Below are 24,285 nucleotides of genomic sequence, written 5' to 3'. Positions count from 1 at the left end.
TCCTGAAAATCTCTTCCACTGTTGATTCAGAATCAGATTCAGAATTCAGATCCATGAGATTCTTAAGGATTATTCAAATTCTTAAATCTCATCTTTTAGTGAAGATATAAGGCCTTACTTTGAAGTTATGCCATTCTTATGTTAATTTTGCTTTTCATTCATTGGCAGGTAAGTGCAGTGGTTGGCAAGAGGACTCTCTTCCTTTTTAATTTGAATGATCCTGATAACCCAATTGATCTGAAATTTCAGCAGCCTTACGGCAATATTGTAACCTACAAATGGTGAGCAGAACTTTTTAATTAATTATTCTAGTATTAAGGAGCTGAGTATTTTCCAAGTAGTTCTAATAAATGCTGGAAGCAAAATCATCTATTCCTTGCTCAGACTGGATTTTTCTTGGATGTATTGTAGATTTTTCAGTAATTCTTTTCCAAACACAAAGCAGTCTACATTTTGTAACTGTTCTACTTGATGATTCCATAGCTATACAAACGGTATTTTCCAGCAGAATCACTGTTGGTATGCTCAGCTTCAAACACTTATATGTTGCTGTCTTGACAGAAGATTAAACTGAGGGGTTTATGGGTTGTTTTCTGTTGGGATGAGTAACTGATGAAAGAGGTAGGGGTGGAGTTGTGTCCTTCAGGTAGTTTTTTGGTTTGCAAAGCTGTGCAAACTTCTTGCAGCCTCCTTATGCTGCAATACCATTGGTAATGTTCCTGTGAAGAAGACCTAAGCTAGAAGTTTCAGATCTGTACCAAAAAAGTAGGTGTACTATTTCTCTATCTTTGAATCATTGCAGCTTGTCTTTTAATGCCTGTTCAGCCAACGTGGAATTGACATCCCTTTACACTACAACCATAAGAAAACCTGAAGCTGTGGGCTTCTTAGTTTATGACCATGTGTAACAAGGCATATCTGGGCTGTTTCTATTGCAATGATTTTTTTTGCAATTAAGCTAATGAGATACTGTTTGAATTCATCTTTACATGCTGTAACTATTTGTGCCTTAACCTCATTATTTCTACTTGACTATGAAAAGTAAACAGAATATTCACAAATACCGTTTATTGCTTTGGTACTTCCACTGTGTTTGCGGTGCCCATAAGGGCACAGTGACTGGCATTATTGTTTTGCCATGATTTTGATGGGACCACATTGGCCAGAACCTTGAAATGAAAGTTGCCATCTTCATTGAAATAAGCATACCAGAAATCTTTCTCCTGGGCATCACTGCCATGTGTGCAGCCTGCTGAAAATAAAGTGGCATTATAGAATGCAGGAGAGAGTAAAGATGACTTACGAGTCGTCTGAGCACAAACATGTTTCTTTGCTTTAAGGACCTGTGATAGTTTTCCCTTAACCTATTTTATATTATATGGTTCAACATGATATATATATAAATTCCTCTAATTTGTTTATTTTTCCTGTTACTGGGAGGCATTGACAGTATGCCAGCAGTCTGAAAGAAAATACTTTTTGCATATTGCATTAATAGGTCTCTTTTCTAAATTGTTGCTTTTTTGTAACAGGTATGGTGACGGCTACATTATGATTGGTTTCTCACAAGGGTGTTTTGTAGTCATTTCTACGCACATTCGTGAAATAGGACAAGAAGTCTTTCAAGCTCATAATCATAAGGATAATCTAAGTAGCATTGCTATATCACAGTCTTTAAACAAAGCTGCGTCATGTGGAGACAATTGGTAAGTGGTAGTTTTATAGATAAAGAATAGAATTCATCTCCCAGAGCTATAGCTAGTGGGCATTCATGCTATGCTTCCTAAGGCTTCAAGGCTCCCAAAGAAGTGAGTTTAGAAAAGACAAGATTAATTGCTCTGTGGAACTGCTGCTCTGCCTAGAATTAGGAGAAGCTATTATGGACAAAAATCTCTGCAGCTGTAATTAATATAATTAATTGTAAGCAAAAAATAAATTAACTTTAGTATAAATTATTCCTTTTGATTCATTCTTTTTCTGTTATGTTGCTTGGCTGCAAAAAAAGTCCAAATTCCTTTACTAAGATTTATTGATTGAGCATAAACATCTGCTTAACAACAGGAGAAAAATTAATTTAAATCTGTACTGAGTATGTTGATACCTGATATCCTCCTCTCTGGTGTTTGGTCTTACCTGCAGTCTAGACAAAAGTTGGAAAGTGCGAGGAATTAAGGAAAAAATAATTAAATATACTGGAGTTTTTCCAGAATGTTTTGTGCATATGATAGAATAGCTCCTTTATCTCCTCATCTGCTAATCCCTGATTCTGTGATATCTGAATTCTTCTGCAAAAGAGGAGCTGTGTCATAGTAGGAGTCAAACTGTTCTCTCTGTCCTCAGCTCTGTGTGGGACCAACTGCTGATTTATACAGTTGTACATCAGGAGTGGTATAACTGTGAGCAAAACATAGTACAGCTTCAAGCACTTGAGCTATTGTACAATAAGGGTTATTTCTTTGAGTGGATTAATATACACTGAGTGACATGACACCATAAGTAACCTCTCACTCTGTCCCTTTTATATGCAGCAGGATTGAAAGTGTTTTTTACATCTGTGTTTCAAGCCCTATGTGTCCATCAGTATTGTGTTTTTAAAGTAAAATGCTGTAACATACCAAAAGGGAATAACAGTCTATGTTTCCCAGCTGTGAATTCTTTCTAATTGGATTTGTGCCTTTTCCTCAAATTTTAGTTCTCTGAGCAAATATTTTTGTACTGTGGTATAGTGATACACTGTTTACAGTGATGGATAACAATGTGTTGTTTTTTAAGAAATTGAAAGCATTTTGCATTTGTGCTCTACTTTTTGCTCCATTAAGCTGTCTTGATTGAATTGGGTTTCTTCCAGTTTATGATGACTGAGATTTAGATGGGTGAAAATGACTGACTCTTTATTTTTGTTTTAGCATTAAAATCCATGATCTGACAGATATGAGAGAAATGTATGCCATAATAAACTTGGATGATGAAAACAAAGGTATGTTAACTTTCTCCATGGGGATAGAAATTTTTACTAATTAAGTAAACTGGAATTTTGACAGTGTCTGTTTATCGAGTGAAAGTACCGCTATTGGAAAAACTGTGTAAATACAGAATTTTAAAAAAATTCCTGCTTTCCCAACTTGTATTTATTAGGTGACCTGTAACAAAATGGGAGCATATTTTAGCTATTCAAAGAATAGAGAAGTACAGCTCTCAGAATATTTGATCAGTTAGTGTTGTGCAGTTTTGAATCTGTAATACAGAATATTCACATTACTGAAGTGATGCACTTAACTGGTTTCTGCTTCTTTCCATGATTTTTTTTTGTGCTTTTCAACATCTCTTGTACTAACATATGATACTTGTTCTGTTTTCATCCTGATGTAGAGGACTTTTGCTTGTGGCTTCCAGAACAGTGTTACAAAACTATTTTCTTGAGTAGTGAGTTTCCATCCTTTTCTCCTCATGTAGTGTTTATAAATGCTTCAGTTATTGTCAAGTTCCTGGTTGCCTCCAGAATTTTTATTTCTAAGAACCTTCCTTTTTTCAATTTTTTTGAAAATAAATTTAGGATATTGTCAGCACAACACTTGCCCTGTTTTCCTTGGAATGTTGGTATTAGTCAGTTAGAATATGGTTTTTCTAATGGCATTTTCAGGCATTGAGAAACAAACGCCATTTCTGTATTTAGTACTTACTATATTTGGCAATAAAGGGAATAAGATTGAATTCTGCTCAGCTGCTTCCGGTATTGTGGATCACTTTGAATGTGCTGCCTGAAATGTCAATGTTGAGAAGAGAAAGAGTGTTGATCAGTTTTGTAACAGATCTGTAATTTGGTCTAGTGGAAGGTGGGTTGCACCTAGATGGCCTTTAAGGTCCCTTCCAACTCCAACAGTTCTGCAATTCTGTGAAGTCTTCACTCTCAGTAAAATGCTGTATTAGGAAATTATGTGTTTGATCTGAGTGATTCTAATTAATCTTGGAATTATATTAATTTGTTATCTTTGAGTACATTAGTACATACATTCTAGATATTTATTCCTACCATTTTCATAGTACAGCAAAATAAGTGTTTGTTGGTTACAGAAGTTAAAGGATTATATTTTTTTTACAAAAACTTGTGAATGTTTTAGGTGTAGATCAGATGGCTTGGACAGATGATGGACAGCTGTTGGCAGTATCTACACGAAAAGGATCCCTCCATGTTTTCTTGACAAAGCTTCCAATCCTTGGAGATGCTTGCAGTACACGAATTGCATACCTCACTTCTCTTCTTGAAGTCACCATTGCAAATCATGTGGAGAGAGTATGATAACCTCTTCCTTTTAAACTTCATGTAGATATAATTAGAGTAAGTATTAAAAGTGGATGAAAATTGTATTTTGTTCTGTTTTCTTACAGGAGCTACCAGTCACGGTCTCTGTTGAAGTAGAGCCCAGTTTTGTTGCTATTGGTGTTTATCATTTGGCTGTAGGAATGAACAATCGGGCTTGGTTTTATGCACTTGGAGAGAATAGTAAGCATAAATTTAGTTATCTTAAAACTAATGCAGCACTCGGTCTTATTTTATGAATTCAGTATTGTGTTTAGCAGTTCTGGACATTCCACGTTGTACAATAAAAACTTGAATTGCCATATGGTCCTGTTAGGATGGGATAATATTCTTCTCAGGCTGAAGCAGTTATGGCAAGGCATTGTAAATAATAGAAATAAAACTTCTCATTTGAGGTATTGGTCATGAAATGTAGACTGTTGCTTACTTGTTTTTTTTCACATCATCTTGTTAATCAATGAAGGACTTCAGGCTTTTGAGACATTATATATCTGTGTCTTAAAGTACTAAGTTTGGCATAGTACCTAGGAACTATGATCAGAGAGTTTAAATTCTCAGTTTGGCAGATGTTCATGTTGTTTGTGTGGGATAAGGAAAAATTGGTTATGCTGTGTCCAAATTTTAGATGGTGGATTTAAAACTTTCATGTTTTTCTAAGCATCCCCTTTTTTCATTGACAGTAAATTAATTAAAACAGTAAGAATACTAGTCAGAGTTGCATAGGAAAAGAGTTTCTCTTGTACTTTCTAACCAGTTCTCTGGCTGCCAAGAAGAAAGTCTCTTTATGTGTGACTTGTCCCCTCTCTGCTTAGTTGGGAGTTTTTCACATCTGCTCACTCAGCTGCAAATTTAGATGATAAGTGAACACCTATACAAAATCAAAATATTTTTACCTTATCTTTTCTGTTTGAATCCTTTAGATGTAAAAAAGCTTAAAGATGTGGAGTACCTGGGGACAGTAGCAAGTATGCACCTTAATTCCGATTATGCTGCTGCTCTCTTTGAGGGTAAAATCCAGTTGCATATGGTAAGAGCTCTGGCAGTTTGGATTGTTGAACTAATGAGTTGATATAAGCTGAACAAGTTAATGTAATTTTAAAAATAAAATAAAATCGAATGATCTTCAGTTAATGGAGATAAAAATTTAAAATTCTTCAGAGTAGTTTTGCTGGCTAATTAAAATCTAGAGCTGAGTATCTGGAGACTTAGAAATACAACCTAGACTAGAACAGGTAAACAAAAACGTTTTCTTGTCAGCTATTTAACAAGTTTTATTTTAAAGGTCTCTGGTAATGTGACAAATACAGATGCTGGGTTCTTGAGGAATGCACGTGCAAGTTTTTTTTCATCTCATTCTCTTACAGTTTGATACAAGCAACACTATGATACCCTGTTGTTAACAGTGGAGTTTTTCAGTTCATTCTGTTCTTTATATTTAGATAGAAAGTGAGGGTTTGGGTGCTCAGGAAGAACGAGAAACTCGACTTTTCCCAGCAGATGATGATAAATACCAAATTTTGTGCCATGCTTTAACTAGTGACTTCCTCATATATGGTACAGATGTGAGTATTACTTCTTTTTAAAAATCTTTTTAGATGGAATATATTTCTGTCTGAATTATTTGGATTACTGCTCATGCTTTTAGAAAAACAAAAAGTGCAAAAAAGATCTTTACAGTGGATTATTTTCTATACAAGGACTTTGAGAAAATACAGTCAAAATTGCATCCAGCTTCCTTTCCTGTTGAATTTATATGATGTGCATCGGCAGGAATGGTTAAGTTTTGCTTTTGCTAGTGTTTGTTGCGAAACACTGATTTTAATAGCAGAATTTAATTCTATTGCATTAGTGAGAGGGTTAGCAGTCAAAATGTCTTCCAGATACAAGAAAAAACATACCACTTGCCTTGCAAATTTGTTGATTTAGGTGGTGATGTGAAAAATGTGGACAAAAAGGTACTGATATATACAAATGTCATAGCATAAATGAAAGCCTTGACTTGCTACTGAAGCCTTTGTCCAAAGAGAATTTTTTAATGTGTTTCTACAAGGATGGGAATTAAGGAGGGCAGAAGAAGATGAAGAAGGATGTGGACATGCTTATGTATTTTTCTGGAGATTTTTCTATGCATGAGGGTAGTTTTTTGTCCTTTTAATATTTTCTGGCACTGAGAATACAGAGCATGTTTGGCACTGTAGTATTGTGCTCTTTGTGGTATCGACTGGTGTATTGACCTTCCAGAGGAGAGGCAGAACCACTGTCTCTGGTTTTATCACTGGTTTAATAACTTGAGTGGTTTTGTAGCAGATGAGGTCTTTCCCACCTCTGCAGTACCTAAACTGGTGCTGGTAAATTTGAAATACTAAATTTGCAACCAGTCAATTTGATGTGTGCAAATTCTACCATTGATGTCGAAAGCCACATTTTTTAAAATATACCTTTAATCACAAATCAGTTTGATTGTTTTTATTCCCTGAGTTAGGTACCTCTCTTTTTAAGAATGTGTGGTTCTTCTTTGGAAGCAAATTTTACAGCTTTTTTTTAAGGTTCAGCTTCTCTCAGCAATGAGACAGGCATTTCATTTGTTTAGAGAACTGCACAGTAAACACTTGTCTCCCCAAAGCAGAGGGAGATAAATATCAAAACTAACAGAAAACCCCTTAAACCTCCCAAATCTTTTCTTTGCCCCCCAAAAATTTTTCCTGTCTTACCCAAACCAGGGTGTGAGAAGGAAGCAAAAAAACCCACTTGGAAGTACTTTTTTTGAACACTCAGTACTCTAAGATGGAAGATACTACAGCAAATTAGTTTTCTGCTCGCCACTACTGATGTAATTATTAACATTTGCTATTATTTCTCATTAGACTGGAGTTATTCGTTATTTCTTCATTGAAGACTGGCAATATGTGAATGAATACCGGCACCCTGTCAGCGTGAGAAAGGTTTTTCCAGATCCCAATGGAACCAGAATGGCTTTCATAGATGACAAAAGTGATGGCTTTGTCTATTGTCCAGTAAGTTAGTGTGGGATACCGATACAATATATTTACAAGTAGGCTTTTCAACTATATAGTGTTTTTAATAAAAAATGAAGAAGATTTTGTCACTCCAGCTTGTATGCTGATAGAAGAAATTGGCAAGGATGCTTGAAGATAACTTAATGGTAATGTAAGGAAATAAAATCTGTCATACTAGATCAAGACAATTTCATTATAGTAAGTTCCTGATCGGTAATTTTCATAAATGTATGTACTTGTATATTTAAATACAGATAATCTAGCCAGTTTCACTGCCCCTCACCATACCTTTTTTTTTAAGAATAGTAAATATAATTTATATAATGTGTATTTTCTCCAAATTTAAACTCGTGTTATTCAGAATCACTGCTTATAAGAAAACTCTTTCTTAAAACAATTTTTCTATTTCTGGACTACTTACATTATTTTTAAAATTTTTAATCACAACTGGGATGAATATTTTGTTTCTTGCCTTAGTCACTTGGTAATAATTTTACTTTTGCATTATATGTAGGTAAATGATAGAGTGTATGAGATTCCAGACTTCTCACCAACCATTAAAGGAATCCTGTGGGAAAACTGGCCCATGGATAAAGGTGTTTTTGTTGCTTTTGATGATGATAAAGTGTACACTTACGTTTTTCATAAGGATGCCATTCAAGGTACCATAAGCTCTTTAAAAAGGTTATTCACTATTTTAGTTAATAAAGTAAAACATGTTCTGAATCTTCATTTGACTTAAATAAAATGCATATAAATATAAATAGTACTATAGATGATTTCAAGTGCAACTGATGAATAGAAAACTAATTACTTTGTAGGTTTCTCTGTAAGGCTTCAAGGCATTTTGGTCTCAACAACTCCATAAGCTTCTTGTTATTAATAATATTTCATTTGAAAGTTACACATTGTGCTTCAATTCTATGTTGAAGCATTCATGAGAAAAATCTCAGGATCAGGGTGACAAAACTTGCATCAGAGTCACAAAACTTGTATTCACTTAAAGTGTTAAAGTTGTAAACATAGCCGTTTCTATATTTGCGACAGAGAAACATTGAAATTTACCTGCAAACATTTGGAAAAGGACCTTACTGGTTTAGAAGCTTTAAATTCTTTATATTTACTTTACTGAAAGATATGTGCTTGTATAGTTGCTGTTGACTGCCAGAATTACAGACCTTGAATTAGTGCCCAAATATACATGGTTTCAGCTGCTTGTTGTACTTTTTACCATGTAGGGATTTTTACAAGATGTCTTTTTTTCTTCCTGATCTTTGAATCTAGGATCAAGGATTATTTTGGCAGGTGGTACGGAAGTCCCCTATTCCCATAAGCCTTTGTTGTTGTATAATGGAGAATTAACTTGTCAGACTCCAAGTGGGAAAACAAACAACATCTGTTTAAGTACTCACAGTTTCCTTGGCAATTTGAAAGACTTTGGACCTGATGTGCTGAGACAAATGCTTACTCAGACTCTAATGTTGAAAAGGTACATCTGCATTTTAATTATATTGTGTGAATTGTCTTCTGTGCTTATAGTTCAATACAGCATATCCTGGTGATTTTAAAGTGTCCTGCTGAATATTGATAAATTAGATTGATCCATAAGTTCACATAGCTCTCCAGGCAGAGCAAACAAAATAAGTGACCCAGTGGTGATTCAGGCTTTTTTCACTTTTGAGTAAAAGCCTAAAGTAATTTTTTTCAAGACGTATTCGGGGTTTTGTGACAGTGGCTCCTCCAAAACTGGCTGAAAATGCTTCTAGTGTACTCTCCTCCCACTGTAATGAAGCAATACAAAATCACTATAATGGAAAGAATGCCAGAGTAGGGAAAGCAGATAGTTTCCTGAAAAAGTGTGGTAGAAATAGAAGAAATAGAAATGTAAGGTACTCATTTGTATTTTTACTTTCTTCCTGATACATCGCTCCCTCCGTGGCTTAGAAGTAAATGGTTTTTATGTTTTCTCTAACAGAGAGGAAAAAAAATTGAGGGGGAGTTTTGGGTATGAGTAATATCTAAAATTAAAATAGTTGTAAATGTGTTTTACCTTCTATAGGTTTTCTGAAGCATGGGAGGTCTGCAGCCTTCTGAATGACCAGTTTTGTTGGAATGAGCTGGCCAAAGCTTGCTTACATCATATGGAGGTGGATTTTGCAATACGTGTTTTTCGAACATGTGGTAATGCTGGGATGGTGATGTCACTAGAGCAGATAAAGGTAAAATGTAAAGTCTTACACAGGAAATATGATAATTTAATTTTTCTTTAAGAATGCTGAATTCTTACTTTGGGAGGGGGTGGGCAGAGTAAGGGGTTGTTTTTGTTCAAGCAGAAGTTGAGTTGCTTTCAAAGGATATAGAGGATAAAGTGTCCAAACTACAGACTTCTTGACTGTTTTTTTCTTGAAGTGGTTGCAGTCTCTACTGGACTGCACAGTATGTCTTTCTGCATGTGTTTGAAAACAGCAGAATATATTCATGTCTCAGGCATTGGGAGGGTCTTATTTCCTTTTTTTTATTTTTGAGAAAATGTTGAAGACTGATATTAAAAAAAATCCAAAACAAAACTAGATTGCATTTATACATCTAGAAGTGAAATAGTACCTTAAAATTATGCTTCTGCAAATTGCTGATTTTAGACAGCATTAGTGGCCTGTAAGGGCTTTTTCTGGTTTGTAGAATCCAATACACATCATTGAAAAATGTAAGGATATTTTGGTTTACTATTTTTATTTTGCTTACTAGATTATGTTATTTATTTTCTTTTGGACTACTTCTACACCTGTGATGTCTTTCTACAGGGAATAGAAGACCACAACCTTCTAGCAGGACATCTTGCAATGTTTACTAGTGATTTTAATCTGGCTCAGGATTTGTATCTGGCATCCTCCTGTCCTATTGCTGCTCTTGAGGTATTAATTTAAGATGCGTATATTTTCTGCTGTTTTCGTTTCCAGATTAATGTTGGAATATTTTACCTTCTGGTAATTTTGCCCTTTTATGATTTTGATCTTGCCATTGTGTGACTAGAATCACAGACTATCCTGAATTGGAAGGGAACCACAAGGATCATTAAGCCCAACTCCTGGCCCTGCACAGGACAACCCCAAGAGTCACACCGTGTGCCTGAGAGCACTATCCAAATGCTTCTGGAACTCTGTCAGGCTTGGTGCTGTGACCGCTTCCCTGAGAGCCTGTTGCAGTGCCCAGCTGTGCTTCTGGGTGAAGAACCTTTTCCTAAATTTTATCCAACATAAAACTGCCCTGACACCGCTTCAAGCCATTCTCTCAGGTCCTGTCTTTGGGCACCACAGTGAAGAGATCAGTGTCTGCCCCTCCTCCTCTTTCCCTCACAAGGGAGTTGTAACTGCAACGAGGTCTCCCCTCAGTGTCCTCTTCTCCAGGCTGAACAGATCCAAGTGCCCTCAGCCACTCCTCATACAGCTTCCCCTCAAGGCCCTTCACCATCTTTGTTGCCCTCCTTTGGATACTCTCTAATAACTTCAGATCCTTCTTATATTGTGGTGCCCAAAACCGCACACAATATCCAAGGCAAGGCTGTACCAGCACAGAGCAAAGCGGGACAATCCCCTCCCTTGACTGGCTGGTGATGCTGTGCCTGATGCCCCCCCCAGGACATGCTTGGCCCTCCTGGCTCCCAGGGCACTGCTGACTCAAATTCAACTTTCGTTGACCAAGACCCCCAGATCCCTTTCTGTGGCACTGCTTTCCAGTGTCTCATTCCCCAGTCTGTCTGTACATCCAGGGTTGCTCTGTCCCAGGTGCAGAGTCCAGCACTTTCCTTTGTTAAACTTCATACAGTTCGTGGGTGCTCAGCCCTCTAATCTGTTGAGGTCTCTCTGCAGGGCCTCCCTGCCTTTGAGGGAGTCAAGAGCTCCTTCCAATTTAGTATCATCAGTAAACTTAGACCTTCGGGTCCTGTGACCTAGTCATTAGTGAAGATGTTGAAGAGCACAGGGCTGAGAATGGAGCCCTGTGGAACCCTACTAGTGACAGGTCTCCAGTATGATATCACCCCATTCACTATAACCCTTTGTGCCTGACCTGTGAGCCAGTTGCTGACCCATCCCGTGATGTGTTTATCCAGCTGTGTGGTGAACATTTTGTCCAGAAGGATACTTCAAGAGACAATATGGAAAGCTTTACTGAAATCCAAAGGGATTACATCAGCTGGCTTCCCTTGATCAGCTGGGTGGGTTACCATATAATAAAAGGAAATTAGGTTTGTCAAGCAGGACATTGCTCTCATGAAGTTGTGCTGGCTGTGACCAATGACTGCATTGTCCCTCAAGTCTTTTTCAGTAACTCTCAGAATAATCGTCTCCATAATTTTAATAGGCACTGAAATTAGACTGACAGGCCTGTCATTTCCAGGGTCATCCTAACAGACCTTCTTTCAGGGTGAATGTCTCTCAAATTGTCTGAATCTTTCTAGAATATTAACTCAATATTTGTGTTTAGAATAATTTCAAGTTCAGGATAGATTTCCAAATTTGATACTTGCATCAGAAAATGTTACTGTTCTTTGTTAATAGATGCGAAAAGACTTGCAGCACTGGGACAGAGCACTTCAGCTGGCTAAGCGTCTGGCCCCGGACCAAATCCCTTTCATATCAAAGGAATATGCAGTCCAGCTCGAATTCATGTAAGTTCTCCTGTAAGGCTGTAGTATAAGAATATTAAACCAATACTCATGCTCAATAGAAGAACACAGGATTGAGGTACTTCAGATGACTGTGTTGCTGAGAGAGGATTCAGTGAGGTCTTGCAGCTGTAGTATGAGGAAGAGGAGTTTTGTGAGGAATCCTTCATGCTAGAGACATGTTAGCAAATCGTAATTCCTTTTGAGTAATTTGAGCACATGTAGGTTCTTTGCAACTGGTAGGTCCCAACATATAATACCATCTACTAAATAAATACTTCATTGCAGGCAATGCTTGGAAAATAGAGAAAGTCCAAATCATTTAGCACTTCTTAAGCTGGATGAAAGCCATACCTTTTGCCTGTATTTCTTTAAATATCTGTTAGCCTTCATTTTCTTAAATCATTTAGGTAGAGGTGTGTCAAATTTCAAGGCTGCCAATCCCTGAAAGACAGAAGGTATTAACCATCTGACATGATTTTAAAGTCTATTTTAGATAAACAGATAAAACCTGGTCTGTTTAGTGCCCAAGTCAAGAGGAAAAACTTACCTACTAGTAGTTTGTAGACAACTTCCTCCCCCTGACAGTACACCTGGCATTGAGAGAGGACACTTGGTGGTCACAGAAGGAAGGAATGGACGCAGTTGAATCAATGCAACCATCTGGAACTTGAGTTCTGAATATACTTCAGGAAAAAAAATTGCCTTTGATTTTGTGTTGCAAAAATTATAAATAATTTCAAAGATTAGCTTCATTTATCTTCCAGAAAAATGTGGAGTTGAGCTGAGAATACTGAGATGTATTTTGCAGATAGATTCTTTGCCTTTCAAGGGAGGTTTATTGGTCTCTGTACAACAGAATTGAGAGATGGAAGTGCCTCTTTGACTAAGATTTGATAAAGTCCATAGGAAGTGCCATGGCATTCTGTGTAACTGTCCACCTCTTGCATACCTCACAACCGTCTATGCAGTCATTATGTCTAAATTAAGACAGATACCTGCATAATCTGTGTGGTAGGAAGGCAGCCATCTCTTCCTATTAAAAATATTTGTCTGTATAACTTCCAGTTTTCTTTCAGGGGTGATTATGTTAATGCTCTGGCACATTATGAGAAGGGAATCACTGGAGACAATAAGGTAATTCCTTTTTAGTAATTATAGCATTGTACTGTCACGATATACATTAAGTTATCATGTTTCAGACTCATTCAAATTCCAATTTTTAATTCAGCTCTAAATTAAATGCTGTTAAATCTGTAATGGTTTGTTAGTTTGTTTCAATGCTTGATTACTGTCGCTTTTGTGACCTCGTTTTTCTAATGTGTAATCTATAGTTACTGCTTTTCATTTGATTGCCAGTACCAGGAACACGATGAAGTTTGCCTTGCTGGAGTGGCTCAAATGTCCATTCGAATGGGAGATATCCGTCGAGGGGTAAACCAGGCCATTAAACATCCCAGCAGGGTATTAAAAAGAGACTGTGGAGCTATTCTGGAGAATATGAAGGTACTCAAAAGAGTTAATAAAAGTTAAGGCTGAATATGTGACTTCATTAGGTTATTTATTTATTCATGATCTTAACTGAGAAATTATATTTTAATGATTTCCAATATTGTAGCAATTTTCAGAAGCTGCTCAGCTGTATGAAAAGGGACAATATTATGACAAGGCAGCATCAGTATACATCCGGTGTAAAAACTGGTAAGTACAGGTTTCAGGGAAATGTTATATTTCAGGGGATTTGCTGGGGTTCTCTTTGGAAAAGATTGATTCTCTGAATAGCACAAATGCCTCATTAACTATGGTTCATTGATTGTATTGTTTCAAATCCAAGCTTAAAGGTTCTCTCAGAAATTTATGTTGTTTTAATATAGTCTTACTGTCAATGTGAGATAATTATTTTCCTTCTTTTGTGTGTTATGTTTCAAGTTTCCTGCAGTTTCAAGTCCTTTGTGGGTGTATGCACATGCACACATCCACACTGAATTTAGTAACCATATTTGTGTAGTTACTGTTTAATTAATTATATTTCTTAGTTTTATAACATGCATAGCTGAGGCTGAGTATTTGGACAGTTGGAAATGATTCAAGAGTAGCCAGTATCATATTTTTTTTTTTATAAGTTAATTTGAGTATTGTGAAATAGCCATTGGAAAAGTCAAATTTTCTGAGAGATTTAAGGGCTCATTTCTGGCCTAATTATGTTTTGTGGATTCCTCACATTAAGAACTGATTGGAGAGTTCAGTAAGACCTCTTCTCTTTCATATGAGTGAAAGATTAGGTTGGAATATTATGTCCATTTATTTGAAAAATGAAAATTTTATTCCATCAAAGAATTGTCAGTGGCATCAAAATGAGCCAGGAGAACACTTGGTTAAGGAGAGTAGCTTGCATTTAATGATAACCTTGATTTGGGAAGAGGGAGGTAGAAGCTTTGTTTACTCTACCAGGGGGAGGTTCAGTTTGAAGAGTGCCCATCTTTTAGTCAGAGAGGTGAGATTTAAGGTCAGCCTCTCTGGAGTTTCTCATATCCTTTGTCCTGAAAGGCCCACTGCTTAGTTTGCTGGCTTTTATAGCTCTTTCAGGTTACAGTTTTAATACTGTGCTTCTTCTGTGGGTTAATGAAAGAACACCTGAGGTAAAAATCCTTGGTCTGCCACTTCATATGCTTCTACATCTCAGACTTAAAAAAGAGAAGAGACTGTCTTCAATCCTGTATGCTCATAAAGCAGTCTGTAATTTCCAGTTCTTATAAAGTGCAACTTTTTGGAAATATTAAAATTACTTCAAAGCTTATCTGTTATGTTCAGTTTCTTCTCTCAGATTCCTTTTCAGTGGTGATATAAATATGACAGTTTTACTGGAGAAAATTTGAAACCAGATATATTTATTAAATAGCTAATGTCTTTCTAGGGCAAAGGTTGGTGAACTTCTTCCTCATGTTTCATCTCCAAAAATTCACCTACAATATGCAAAGGCCAAGGAAGCAGATGGCAGGTACTTTCGAATGCTCTTTTTTAATATAAAACATGTTATTGCTGTTGTTGTTATCGTTACACATTAACATTTTTGTAAAATAAATTAGAACACATACTGAAACTTTTGCATAAAATAGCCTTGTGAAAACAGTTTCTAAAATATGTAAACTTAGGTGTACACTTAATGTATTAAAGATTTGAAACATAATCTAAGGACATTCTACCGGTATCAAAGATGTGTTTCTAATTAATTGTTTTCCTGTCTAAACATGAATATCTTTTTAAGAAAAATCATCAAAGGTTTTAAAGTACTGAACATGATGCAATATTCCACTTAGCAGAGTATTCAAGTTCAGTTTGTGTCTAACAACTCTGTAGCTGTGATTTTAAAGGTCATTCAAAGGGAGAATAATCACGAAAGAGATCTTTTCATTCTAGAATCAAATTACTGGTACATCTTAATGGCTGCACTTGCATAATGTTGAATAATATGAAGTTATTAGCTGAAGTTAAAGCCCCAGATAAGTTATATTTCATCACAGAATGTAGTTCCTCCTACTCCTTACCTGTAAGTAAACATGCTTCAGAATAACGATACTTTAAAATATTAAACAGCACCAGAGTTTAATGTTTGCATTGATGAGACTAGAAAATACTGTTTGTGTCAATTGCATAGTGAGAGAATGAGAAATTTCTTCCTTGTCTACAGAACCGAAATGAGGTCTTATTTTTAAAATTATACACCTAGCTATCTTGTTTGGGTTTTTTTGTTCTCTCCCTCCCAAGTGATTTCATATGGAACAGATGAACTGTTTTTAATATATAGCAAAAGGGATGCTGGCAGAGTAGGTCAAAAATAGTATTGTGGTAAGACATTTTTCTGTTGCCTCTGCTTTTCATTCTCCTAAGAGAAAGTGAAATAGATACCGAAAAACCTATAGTAAATGCAGAGCAATGCAATTACGTGCAAACTGAATGGAAGGTGTCACAGAGTAATGTCACAGAAATAAAATACTTTATGTTTCCTTCACACCATATTATAAGGAGTTATTTACAAAGTTAGAAAAACTGATGTGGAACCATTATTTTGCAGGTACACGGAAGCTGTGATGGCTTATGAACATGCCAAACAATGGGATAGTGTAATTCGACTGTATTTGGATCACCTAAATAATCCTGAAAAGGCTGTTAATATTGTGAGAGAAACACAGTCTCTTGAAGGAGCAAAGATGGTGGCCAGGTAACAATCATGTTATGCTCATTAAAAAGAAGTCTTTAACTCTTGGGAATTTATGAGGCTTGCTAACATATTAGACTCTGGTTATTGGTACTTGGCCACTGACTGTATAATTTAGTTCAGTTCATTCATCATCTCTAAGATTTGGACAACTAAACAGGTACTGATTTTTTGTTGTTGTTGTTTACTTTCTGATTAAAATTATATTAACATGAAGTAATAAGTTTAGACAATAATAAAAAATTGCCATGCTGGATTATTTATACTAAGTTAATTTTAGGAACCTAGTTAAAGCAATCAAGATAGAAAATGGATTAGAAGTGTTTCGTATTTGTATGTATGTTGTGTATTATATTCCTGAAACATTTGGTGTATTCATTAAGCTTCATTAAGTACTAAGGCATTAATTTTTCATTCTGATTAGATTCTTTCTGCAGCTTGGTGACTATGGTTCTGCCATCCAGTTCCTGGTTATGTCCAAGTGTAATAATGAAGCTTTCACATTAGCTCAGCAACACAACAAGATGGAGATTTATGCTGATATCATCAGTGAGTATTCCAGGTTCAAAGTTTGCTTGCATTATGTTTTGCTGTTCTTTTAGTTGATTTCAACCAATTTGAAATCATAACACAATGGGTGTGAAGTTTTGTTTCCCATTTCCGGTCATTGCGCCCAGATTTGCCAATGTGTGTACTTCAGGCCTACAAGCCAGGCTCTGCTTTCAGCTTAGATATCTCCCTTGGTCTTCAGTCTGGGTTGTTTTCATATCTTGCCTGTCCTACAGCTTTTTTTTGTTTATCCATAGAGATAAAACATTTATCTAGACTATTTTCTTGTGCCCATTGAGGAATCCCTTTCTTTGACCTTGATACAAAATGGGGCATTTCACTGGTATGGTTCTTTATTTTTGTTCCCTTTTCCTTTTCTCGTGGTTCCAACTCTTTTCTTCCATGTCACTTTTTTCCTTTTTTTTCTCTTTAAGACCCTTTGTGGCCTCCTCTTGTCTCAGTGAGAGATGGAAAGGAGACCTTACTGAAAAGCTGACTTTTATCTTAGGCTATCAAGCCAGTCAGAGTCCAGCTTGTCAATTTGCGCTCAATTTTATAGTTTTCTTCTGTGTGAGGCACCTTTGAAGAGTGCCCTATCAGCTCCACATATTTAACTCCCAAATTCTCATATTTTCAATTAATCTCTTCCTTTAGAAAATGATTTCTTGTTATGAAGGTTATAAAAACTTGGCAACAGTTAGCTTGGAGATGTATGGTTGCAGATGCTTGTTGAGGTGGCCACAATTGTTCTACTGTTCCTTATGCTTTTATCCAAAATAGGGTGTCTCAAACTTAAGTGGGTGGAAAAAGGGTTTAAAACCAACTGGAGTTGTGGCTGTCTTTGTTTTACATGTGTACAGCAAAATGGAGTCTTGTTTAGAAGACTTAAGTACTATTCTCTGCTACCACATGGTTGCATTAGCCCTGATAGCCTTGCTTCATACAATACAAGTATGCTTCCATATTCTTAAACTGTGAATGCAATTCAGGTGGTAATCTCATAATCACTTGCCCTGCTTTATTGTTGCCAGGACATAATGGAAAAATTCATTATTAGATCCTGTAATGACATTTCACTATGATTTTTTAGAACAGAATGTAGTGACAGGATGAGGGGGAATGGTTTTAAACTAAATTAGGAGAGTAGATTTAGATTAGATATGAGGAAAAATTTCTTTACTGTGAGGGTGGTGAGGCACTGGAAAAGGTTGCCCAGAGAAGTTGTCCCATCCCTGGGTGTGTTCCAAGGCCAGGTTGGATGGAACTCTGAGCAAGCTAGCCTAGTGAAAGATGTCCCTGTGCATAGCAGGGGCTTGGAACGAAATGATCTTTAAGATCCCTTCAAACCCAAATCATTCTATAATTCTGTGAAAAAAAGAAATTCCATTATGGTGTAAAACCTGTGGAAACAATTATTTCACTATGTTATTAGCTCCTAATATTTGACATTTAGTCTGATTAAAACGGGACAAAATGTGTAAGACATAATTTGAGTCTGTCTGCCTTTGATTTCCTTTGAATGTCAGTAAAAAAAAAATAGGAGTATGTTCCTTCAGTAGAGTCTTTATCTTCCTTAATAAGAATACCCTGCTATCTTCTGTTGCAGGTTCTCAAAGTACTACCAATGAAGATTATCAGAGCATTGCACTATATTTTGAAGCAGAAAAGAAACATTTTCAGGCGGGGAAATTTTTCTTGCTGTGTGGTCAATATGGACGGGTCAGTACTGAAAGGATAAGCCAGTAAAAGTTAAACGTTTATAGAAACTGTTCAAAATACAGTACTTCAGGGAAGTCCATGTTAGATTTTAAGTGCCTTAACTGATGACATACTGATGTTTTTTTAAAAGAGTAAAAAATGTAAGCAAGCTATTTATATTTACAGTTATCTAGAATGTGTTCTGTGAATTGTACATTGCCATGCACATAGGTTTTTCATAGCAGTAGAAGCTTGAGGTGAATCAAGGATATATTATTGTCAATGAATCTCTAAATGTCATGATCCACAGCAGCAATTCATTTACATTTCATTGGCTTGACCAGTGGAGACTTGGTTGCAGAGTAACTAATTCATTTAATTGCTGTAGCATGCCCTAACTGAAAGCTTTTTTTAAAAAAAGAAAATATGTTAATTGAAGTATGTTGATTGACACACTTTTGATCAGTTACAAGTCTGTGAACTGATGCTTATTAAATGTTTGACTTTTGCATACTGAACACATACTACATGACTGATTTTTGCAAATTACAGCCATTGTAGGTGAAAACTCCTTCGACTGTGGCATGGGGGGCTCCGTGACATTAAAAACATGACATTAATCACATTGTGACATTAATTACATTAATCAATAATTTGTTCTCACCATACTGCTGTGAACATCTTTCACAGTTAGTGAAGGTGTACATCAGAATTTTCAATTGTTTCTTGCATGAGTATCTGTAGGAGCAGCTGCTACCTTCTATAGTTGAGATAAGCATTCAGTGTGCCACCTGTCTATCAAAATGCAGAGAGAGAGAACTTGATAAAAATTATAAAAAAGTGAGTTTCATGTGTCTCAATTTTAACTTTCCTTCTGTATCATTTTAGGCATTAAGGCACTTCATGAAAAGTCCAAGCACAGAAGATAACTTGGCTATGGAAATGGCAATTGAAACAGTAAGCAACTTTGATAAAACAAAAAATTCTTCATCTTTTTAAGAAGTTTACCTTCAGTATTGTGACATTTTCCTAGCATCACTGATTGTGTTTGGACATATTGCAAATAGAAGGAAAACTGTATCAGTAAAGATGATATCTAAACATATCTAAAATCCCAGGTTAACACATTAGAGAATAAATATGAACTACTGCATGTCAAAGCTGATGAACCAAAGAATCATCTGGTTTGAACAAGCAGAACTAAAAAAATCATGTTCTAAAGCTGTCTAGTTTCAGTGCTTTGTGGAAAGGCTTCTAATGCGAAAGTTATTTTTCCCTTCTTCTTTCATATCGTAGTTTCTTTTGTCTTTTTTTGATAGGTGGGACGGGCAAAAGATGAAGCCCTAACAAATCAGCTGATTGACTATCTAATGGGAGAGGGGGATGGCATGCCCCAGGTATTGTATTTTTATCACTGCTATTCTGTCACATTTCTGGGCTACAAGATATTTTGAGCTTACTTTGTCCTAAAATTTTTAGTAGGCACAGACTGTGCTTTAGCTTTTGTTAAGGAGCAAGACTTGTATGACCATTGCATGGGTCATTCACCCAGTAACTCCAGGTTCAGAAATATAAGAAGGGAAGCAACTATCTTGGATTGAGTAATTTTTCTTCAGTCATCTTTATGAAAGCAGGTAGTTGGACAGAGGAGGTCGAAATTAATGCTCATACTGAGGGTAAGGGACAAAACTTAGCTGTTGGTTGATGCCAGTTTGCCAGCTGGCTGTTGCCTTTCCCAGATGGACAGTCAGCATGTGTATGTCTTGAGATGAGCTACAGCACTGATCTCTTCCTGCAGTAGCAGAGTTGGTCTGACTTTCACAGTGGAAGAAAGTAAGGTACAAAGTAGGAGATGCAGGTCAAAACCCCACAGTTTACCAGGTTACGTTAGCTCCTGCATTCAGCGACAGTGTAAGGCATAAAAGGTTGTGGACAGATTTTCAAAATTAGCATCCTTTTTCATTTCTGACTGGCTTTGATGACAATAGAGCTTGTAGTACATTCAGTCATAATTGGGCTTGAGTTCATGGAACTATGTGGCTGAACCACTTGAAGTTTTACTGCCCGTTAACAGCACACCTGGAATGTGAGCTAAGTGGTGAAAGCCAGACCTCAGGTGAGGGTGTTGCAGTCTGCAGTCAATTGCTTAGTTAAGGAATTTAGAGTCTCATACAAAGTCATGGTAAATACAGTCAGGTGCAATATGATATACCATGGAAGAATAAATTATGCCTTGCTGAGGGGAACAAGGTGTGATAATTATGGAGATTACAGGGGCTTGGTGCAGTAAGTTGATTTCACCCCTAATATTATAGCTGTGGTTTGCAATTCTGTTAGGAAATTGGAAACTCTGTCTCTTTCCTCTCTGTATGGATTAAGGGTTTGATATTTTAGACTTCTAGAGACACCAGGCAGTTGATGGCCAGGAAAACTTTGCTTTTGTAAAATGTAAAAAAAAAAAACCCACCAAAACAAAACAAACCTCTATCTCTTTATTACTTACCTCTGACTTTACCTCTAATATGAAATGTGAACTTCAATAAAATTATGAGAGAAGCAAAACATGGCAAAACAAACAGAATTCAGCTGCAAGAACCCAAAGGTAATTAAGCTGTTGGAGGCACTGGATGAAAAATCTATGCAGTATCAGTGTAAGCAAGACTAATTTTGTATTTATGCTGGAAGTTGGGTGGACAGACACTGTAGCATCCAGTCTCTTTTCTCAGTACAGCAGCCTATCTGCCTTGTTCAAAGAAATGCATGGGACTGGGTGAAGGAAGTGAGCTATGTGCATGAGCCAGTGGGTATGATATCCATAGTGAAGAGGTTCTAAAGATTTTGGAAAAGACTTAAGAATTTTTGAATGCCACTATTGCTGTATTTAACACTGTTTTGAACTTCAGTGTAGAGCTTTGTTTTCCTTATTTAAAAGCTCTCTCTTGTTCTTCTGAATGCTTTAATCCAATCTACCATAGTCTCTCTCAGTGAGTAACAAAATTTTACTTTATCAAATCATACATATTTGCTTTAAAAACTACTTTAAAAACAATCCTTATCTTCATTATGCTATGGAGACTGTTCTTGAACTTATCAAGCAAGATATTATTGTTTTTAGAAAATAGAAGCTTCTATGTCGTGGCATTTTTGTAAAGCTGAAAGTAAGAGTGAATTGAAAAGTAGCCATGCAGCAGAAACTTGCTAATCATTTCAAGCATTGATCTTCAAACCAGGTTATCACTGACAGCAGGCTGATTGCTTTAAATCTTTCACAGCCAACAATTATGTGGCATTTTAATGAAGTACCATATTATCAAAATTATTAAGTTCACCAAAATTTTGCTACACTATTGTCTGACTAATTATAAATGATTTCTTAAATGTGTGATTTTGTCAACTGTTGTGTTTATTAACTTCAACATGTAAAGATTCTTAATTTGTCATGTGCACTCTTTCAGGGAGCATTAACTAGCAAGGTTCTGCTGTTTTCTGTGTGCATATTTTCTGAGTACATACATTTTAAAAAGAAAACTTAAATTATGACTATCTAATATTAAATCAGCTAGATTGCAATAATAAATTTTCCAAAGACCTTAGGAAATGTATTGTATTAGAAAATTCTTTTCTGCATTTTTTGCTTTTAAACTTACTGACTTTAAAGGTAAGAAAATGTGAAAGTAAAACATGGGACTAATTTTTCTTGAATGAGTTTCACTTTTTTTTTAAGAAGTAATTTAAATATATTATTTAAGTAAAATATAATTAGGAACATGGCAAATACCGTATAAGACTACTGGTCCATGCTGGGACAGGATCCTTTCCTGCTGCAGCAGGAGAAAGGGGAGAAGCAGGCTGGATGGCGAAGTAGTGCAGCTTTGGGCTAATCATCAGTGGAATGGCCATTTGTGTTCATTAGGTGATGTCAGAAGTTGGGAAGAATTATATCATAACCCACTATTCTTAATAATTTTTGGTTTACCCCACTCAGGGAATGGCAAGTTTTCTTTTTTAAGGCAGTTTATAGTGGAAAAATAATACCTGTTAATATAAGTAGTTGTAGTTACTTTATAATCCAGTTAACTATTTCATTATTCTGAGATACAATTTTTACTATGTTCAGCCTTTTGATCATGTATTACTTAAAATTCTGCTCCATCATTAGTTTAACAGTAATTACTTTTGGTTGCTTAATGTTTTTCCGTATATTTCAAGTTAAAAAGAAGGTTTTGTCTTCTCTTTTTTCTTTCCATATGCGATTCTTTCCCTCGTGCTTTTATTTCTGTGATTTTTTTGGTAATTTTTTCTTTGCTTCTCAAGTACAAGCTAATCTTTGCAGTCATCTTCTCTATAAGGAAATATCTTTGTCTTTAATATTTCTGTTACCTTGAATTTCTGCTTTCTTTTGCTCTGTCTGAGACTTACATACAAAACCCACACAGTATTCCAGAGAATAGCACAACATTGATGAATACAATTCTTTTAATAGAAGTTTTTATACCATTTTAACATAAAATACACACTTTAAATGTTTGGATTTACTACTAATTTTGCAGAATTAGTTGGTTTAGATTTTTTTGCTAAGCTCTCTATAAAGCTGCCAGTGTCATCTTTTTTTTTTTCATTTGTACATTTAAGTTGGAACCATACCATTATATACAATATTTTAGCTCAATTTAATCCCAATTAAGTTTATCATGTACAGGCTTTACTTTTTATTAATCTCATTTTAGAAATCACTGCTAGTGATATAAAATAGTGACACTAGCCCAATTTTTTTTCACTTAATAGTTTCTTTTCATAGCAAGGTCAACATAAGCAAGGTCAACAAGGTAACAATTTTATTTTGTATTTTTATTTTTTCTTTTTTGTTTTTTAGTTTTGTTTTTAAATTATTTCACTAATTTGCCTGCTGTTGGATTGCCACGTTTTGGGCAAACTCTTTGCTACGTTTACCATTCTTGAGTTATATAATCTATCAAAAATACATGGTATAGCAAATTATAAATTTTATGCATCTTATTAGGTGGTTGTCCCCCTTTTTAATTTTTTAACTGTCTTGGATGTCTGCCTTCTGGTCCCAGAACAATACATTCATTAGTGGCCAGATTTTGTGATCCTCATCCACACTAAGCAATGTTTGCATCTAGATCCATAATGCAGTTTAAGCATTTCTGGCAAGACTCCTATTTCTGAAAGGAGTCCCTGGTTTCTTTTCTGACACCATAAATGCCCACACAGCTCGAGTTGTTTGGTTTCCCCCTGTACAACTCTCCACGTGCTCAGTGGTCTGTGGCTTTCTGCATCCCTCCTGACAGGGTTTGGCCAGCACCTGCCAGGACTCCCTGCGGGCCCTCAGCGTGGGTATTGTGTGCCCGAGCAACAGCCAAACCCTGCGGGGGATTGTGGCATGTTCGTACAAAGAGCTCTTCATGAAGCAAGCTTGTCTGCTTTCTTTGGAGAATGTGGTGGTGGGGTGAGCAAGTCAAGGAAAGGAATACAGCAGTAGGTATTTGGTCAGTATTAATTGCTTTTGTATGATTTCATTAAGGATGCCAAGTACCTGTTTCGCTTGTACATGGCCCTAAAGCAGTACCGAGATGCTGCCAGAACTGCCATAATAATTGCCAGGGAGGAGCAGTGTTCAGGTAAGTCTTTCCTCTGATGTGATGGCATCTCTCATGCTACCTCCTTAGGTACCCTACTTAGGGTGCTGCTGTTTGTGTAGGATTATACTTAGAGAAGATGTGTATCAGTGCTTTTAATTATATTCAAGGTCAGTTTTGAATTTGAAAGTAGACTTGGGAAAAAGCTTTGGACTCACACCTGT

The 24,285-nt window shown here is 36.1% G+C and overlaps 1 protein-coding gene across 1 annotated transcript in view; it reads left to right on the top strand.

The window, feature by feature from the left end:
• Nucleotides 1-24,285, top strand: part of WDR19 (WD repeat domain 19) — a 39,338-nt gene that overhangs the window by 6,520 nt on the left and 8,533 nt on the right. The window contains exons 8-30 of the mRNA XM_069014253.1: nucleotides 169-281; nucleotides 1,533-1,706; nucleotides 2,907-2,977; nucleotides 4,119-4,291; nucleotides 4,387-4,501; nucleotides 5,239-5,345; nucleotides 5,758-5,880; nucleotides 7,183-7,332; nucleotides 7,850-7,997; nucleotides 8,620-8,824; nucleotides 9,395-9,554; nucleotides 10,137-10,247; nucleotides 11,892-12,001; nucleotides 13,078-13,135; nucleotides 13,358-13,504; nucleotides 13,617-13,699; nucleotides 14,913-14,996; nucleotides 16,071-16,217; nucleotides 16,639-16,763; nucleotides 18,370-18,482; nucleotides 19,350-19,418; nucleotides 19,781-19,858; nucleotides 24,007-24,103. Of these exons, the coding sequence (XP_068870354.1) occupies nucleotides 169-281; nucleotides 1,533-1,706; nucleotides 2,907-2,977; nucleotides 4,119-4,291; nucleotides 4,387-4,501; nucleotides 5,239-5,345; nucleotides 5,758-5,880; nucleotides 7,183-7,332; nucleotides 7,850-7,997; nucleotides 8,620-8,824; nucleotides 9,395-9,554; nucleotides 10,137-10,247; nucleotides 11,892-12,001; nucleotides 13,078-13,135; nucleotides 13,358-13,504; nucleotides 13,617-13,699; nucleotides 14,913-14,996; nucleotides 16,071-16,217; nucleotides 16,639-16,763; nucleotides 18,370-18,482; nucleotides 19,350-19,418; nucleotides 19,781-19,858; nucleotides 24,007-24,103 (2,761 nt within the window). The remainder of the gene's footprint in view (nucleotides 1-168; nucleotides 282-1,532; nucleotides 1,707-2,906; nucleotides 2,978-4,118; nucleotides 4,292-4,386; nucleotides 4,502-5,238; nucleotides 5,346-5,757; nucleotides 5,881-7,182; nucleotides 7,333-7,849; nucleotides 7,998-8,619; nucleotides 8,825-9,394; nucleotides 9,555-10,136; nucleotides 10,248-11,891; nucleotides 12,002-13,077; nucleotides 13,136-13,357; nucleotides 13,505-13,616; nucleotides 13,700-14,912; nucleotides 14,997-16,070; nucleotides 16,218-16,638; nucleotides 16,764-18,369; nucleotides 18,483-19,349; nucleotides 19,419-19,780; nucleotides 19,859-24,006; nucleotides 24,104-24,285) is intronic.

This window comes from Aphelocoma coerulescens, chromosome 4, assembly GCF_041296385.1.
Source record: "Aphelocoma coerulescens isolate FSJ_1873_10779 chromosome 4, UR_Acoe_1.0, whole genome shotgun sequence".
Lineage (NCBI taxonomy): Eukaryota > Metazoa > Chordata > Aves > Passeriformes > Corvidae > Aphelocoma > Aphelocoma coerulescens.
Note: the sequence above shows the minus strand (reverse complement) of the source record. Positions and strands in the feature narration are given on the sequence as shown.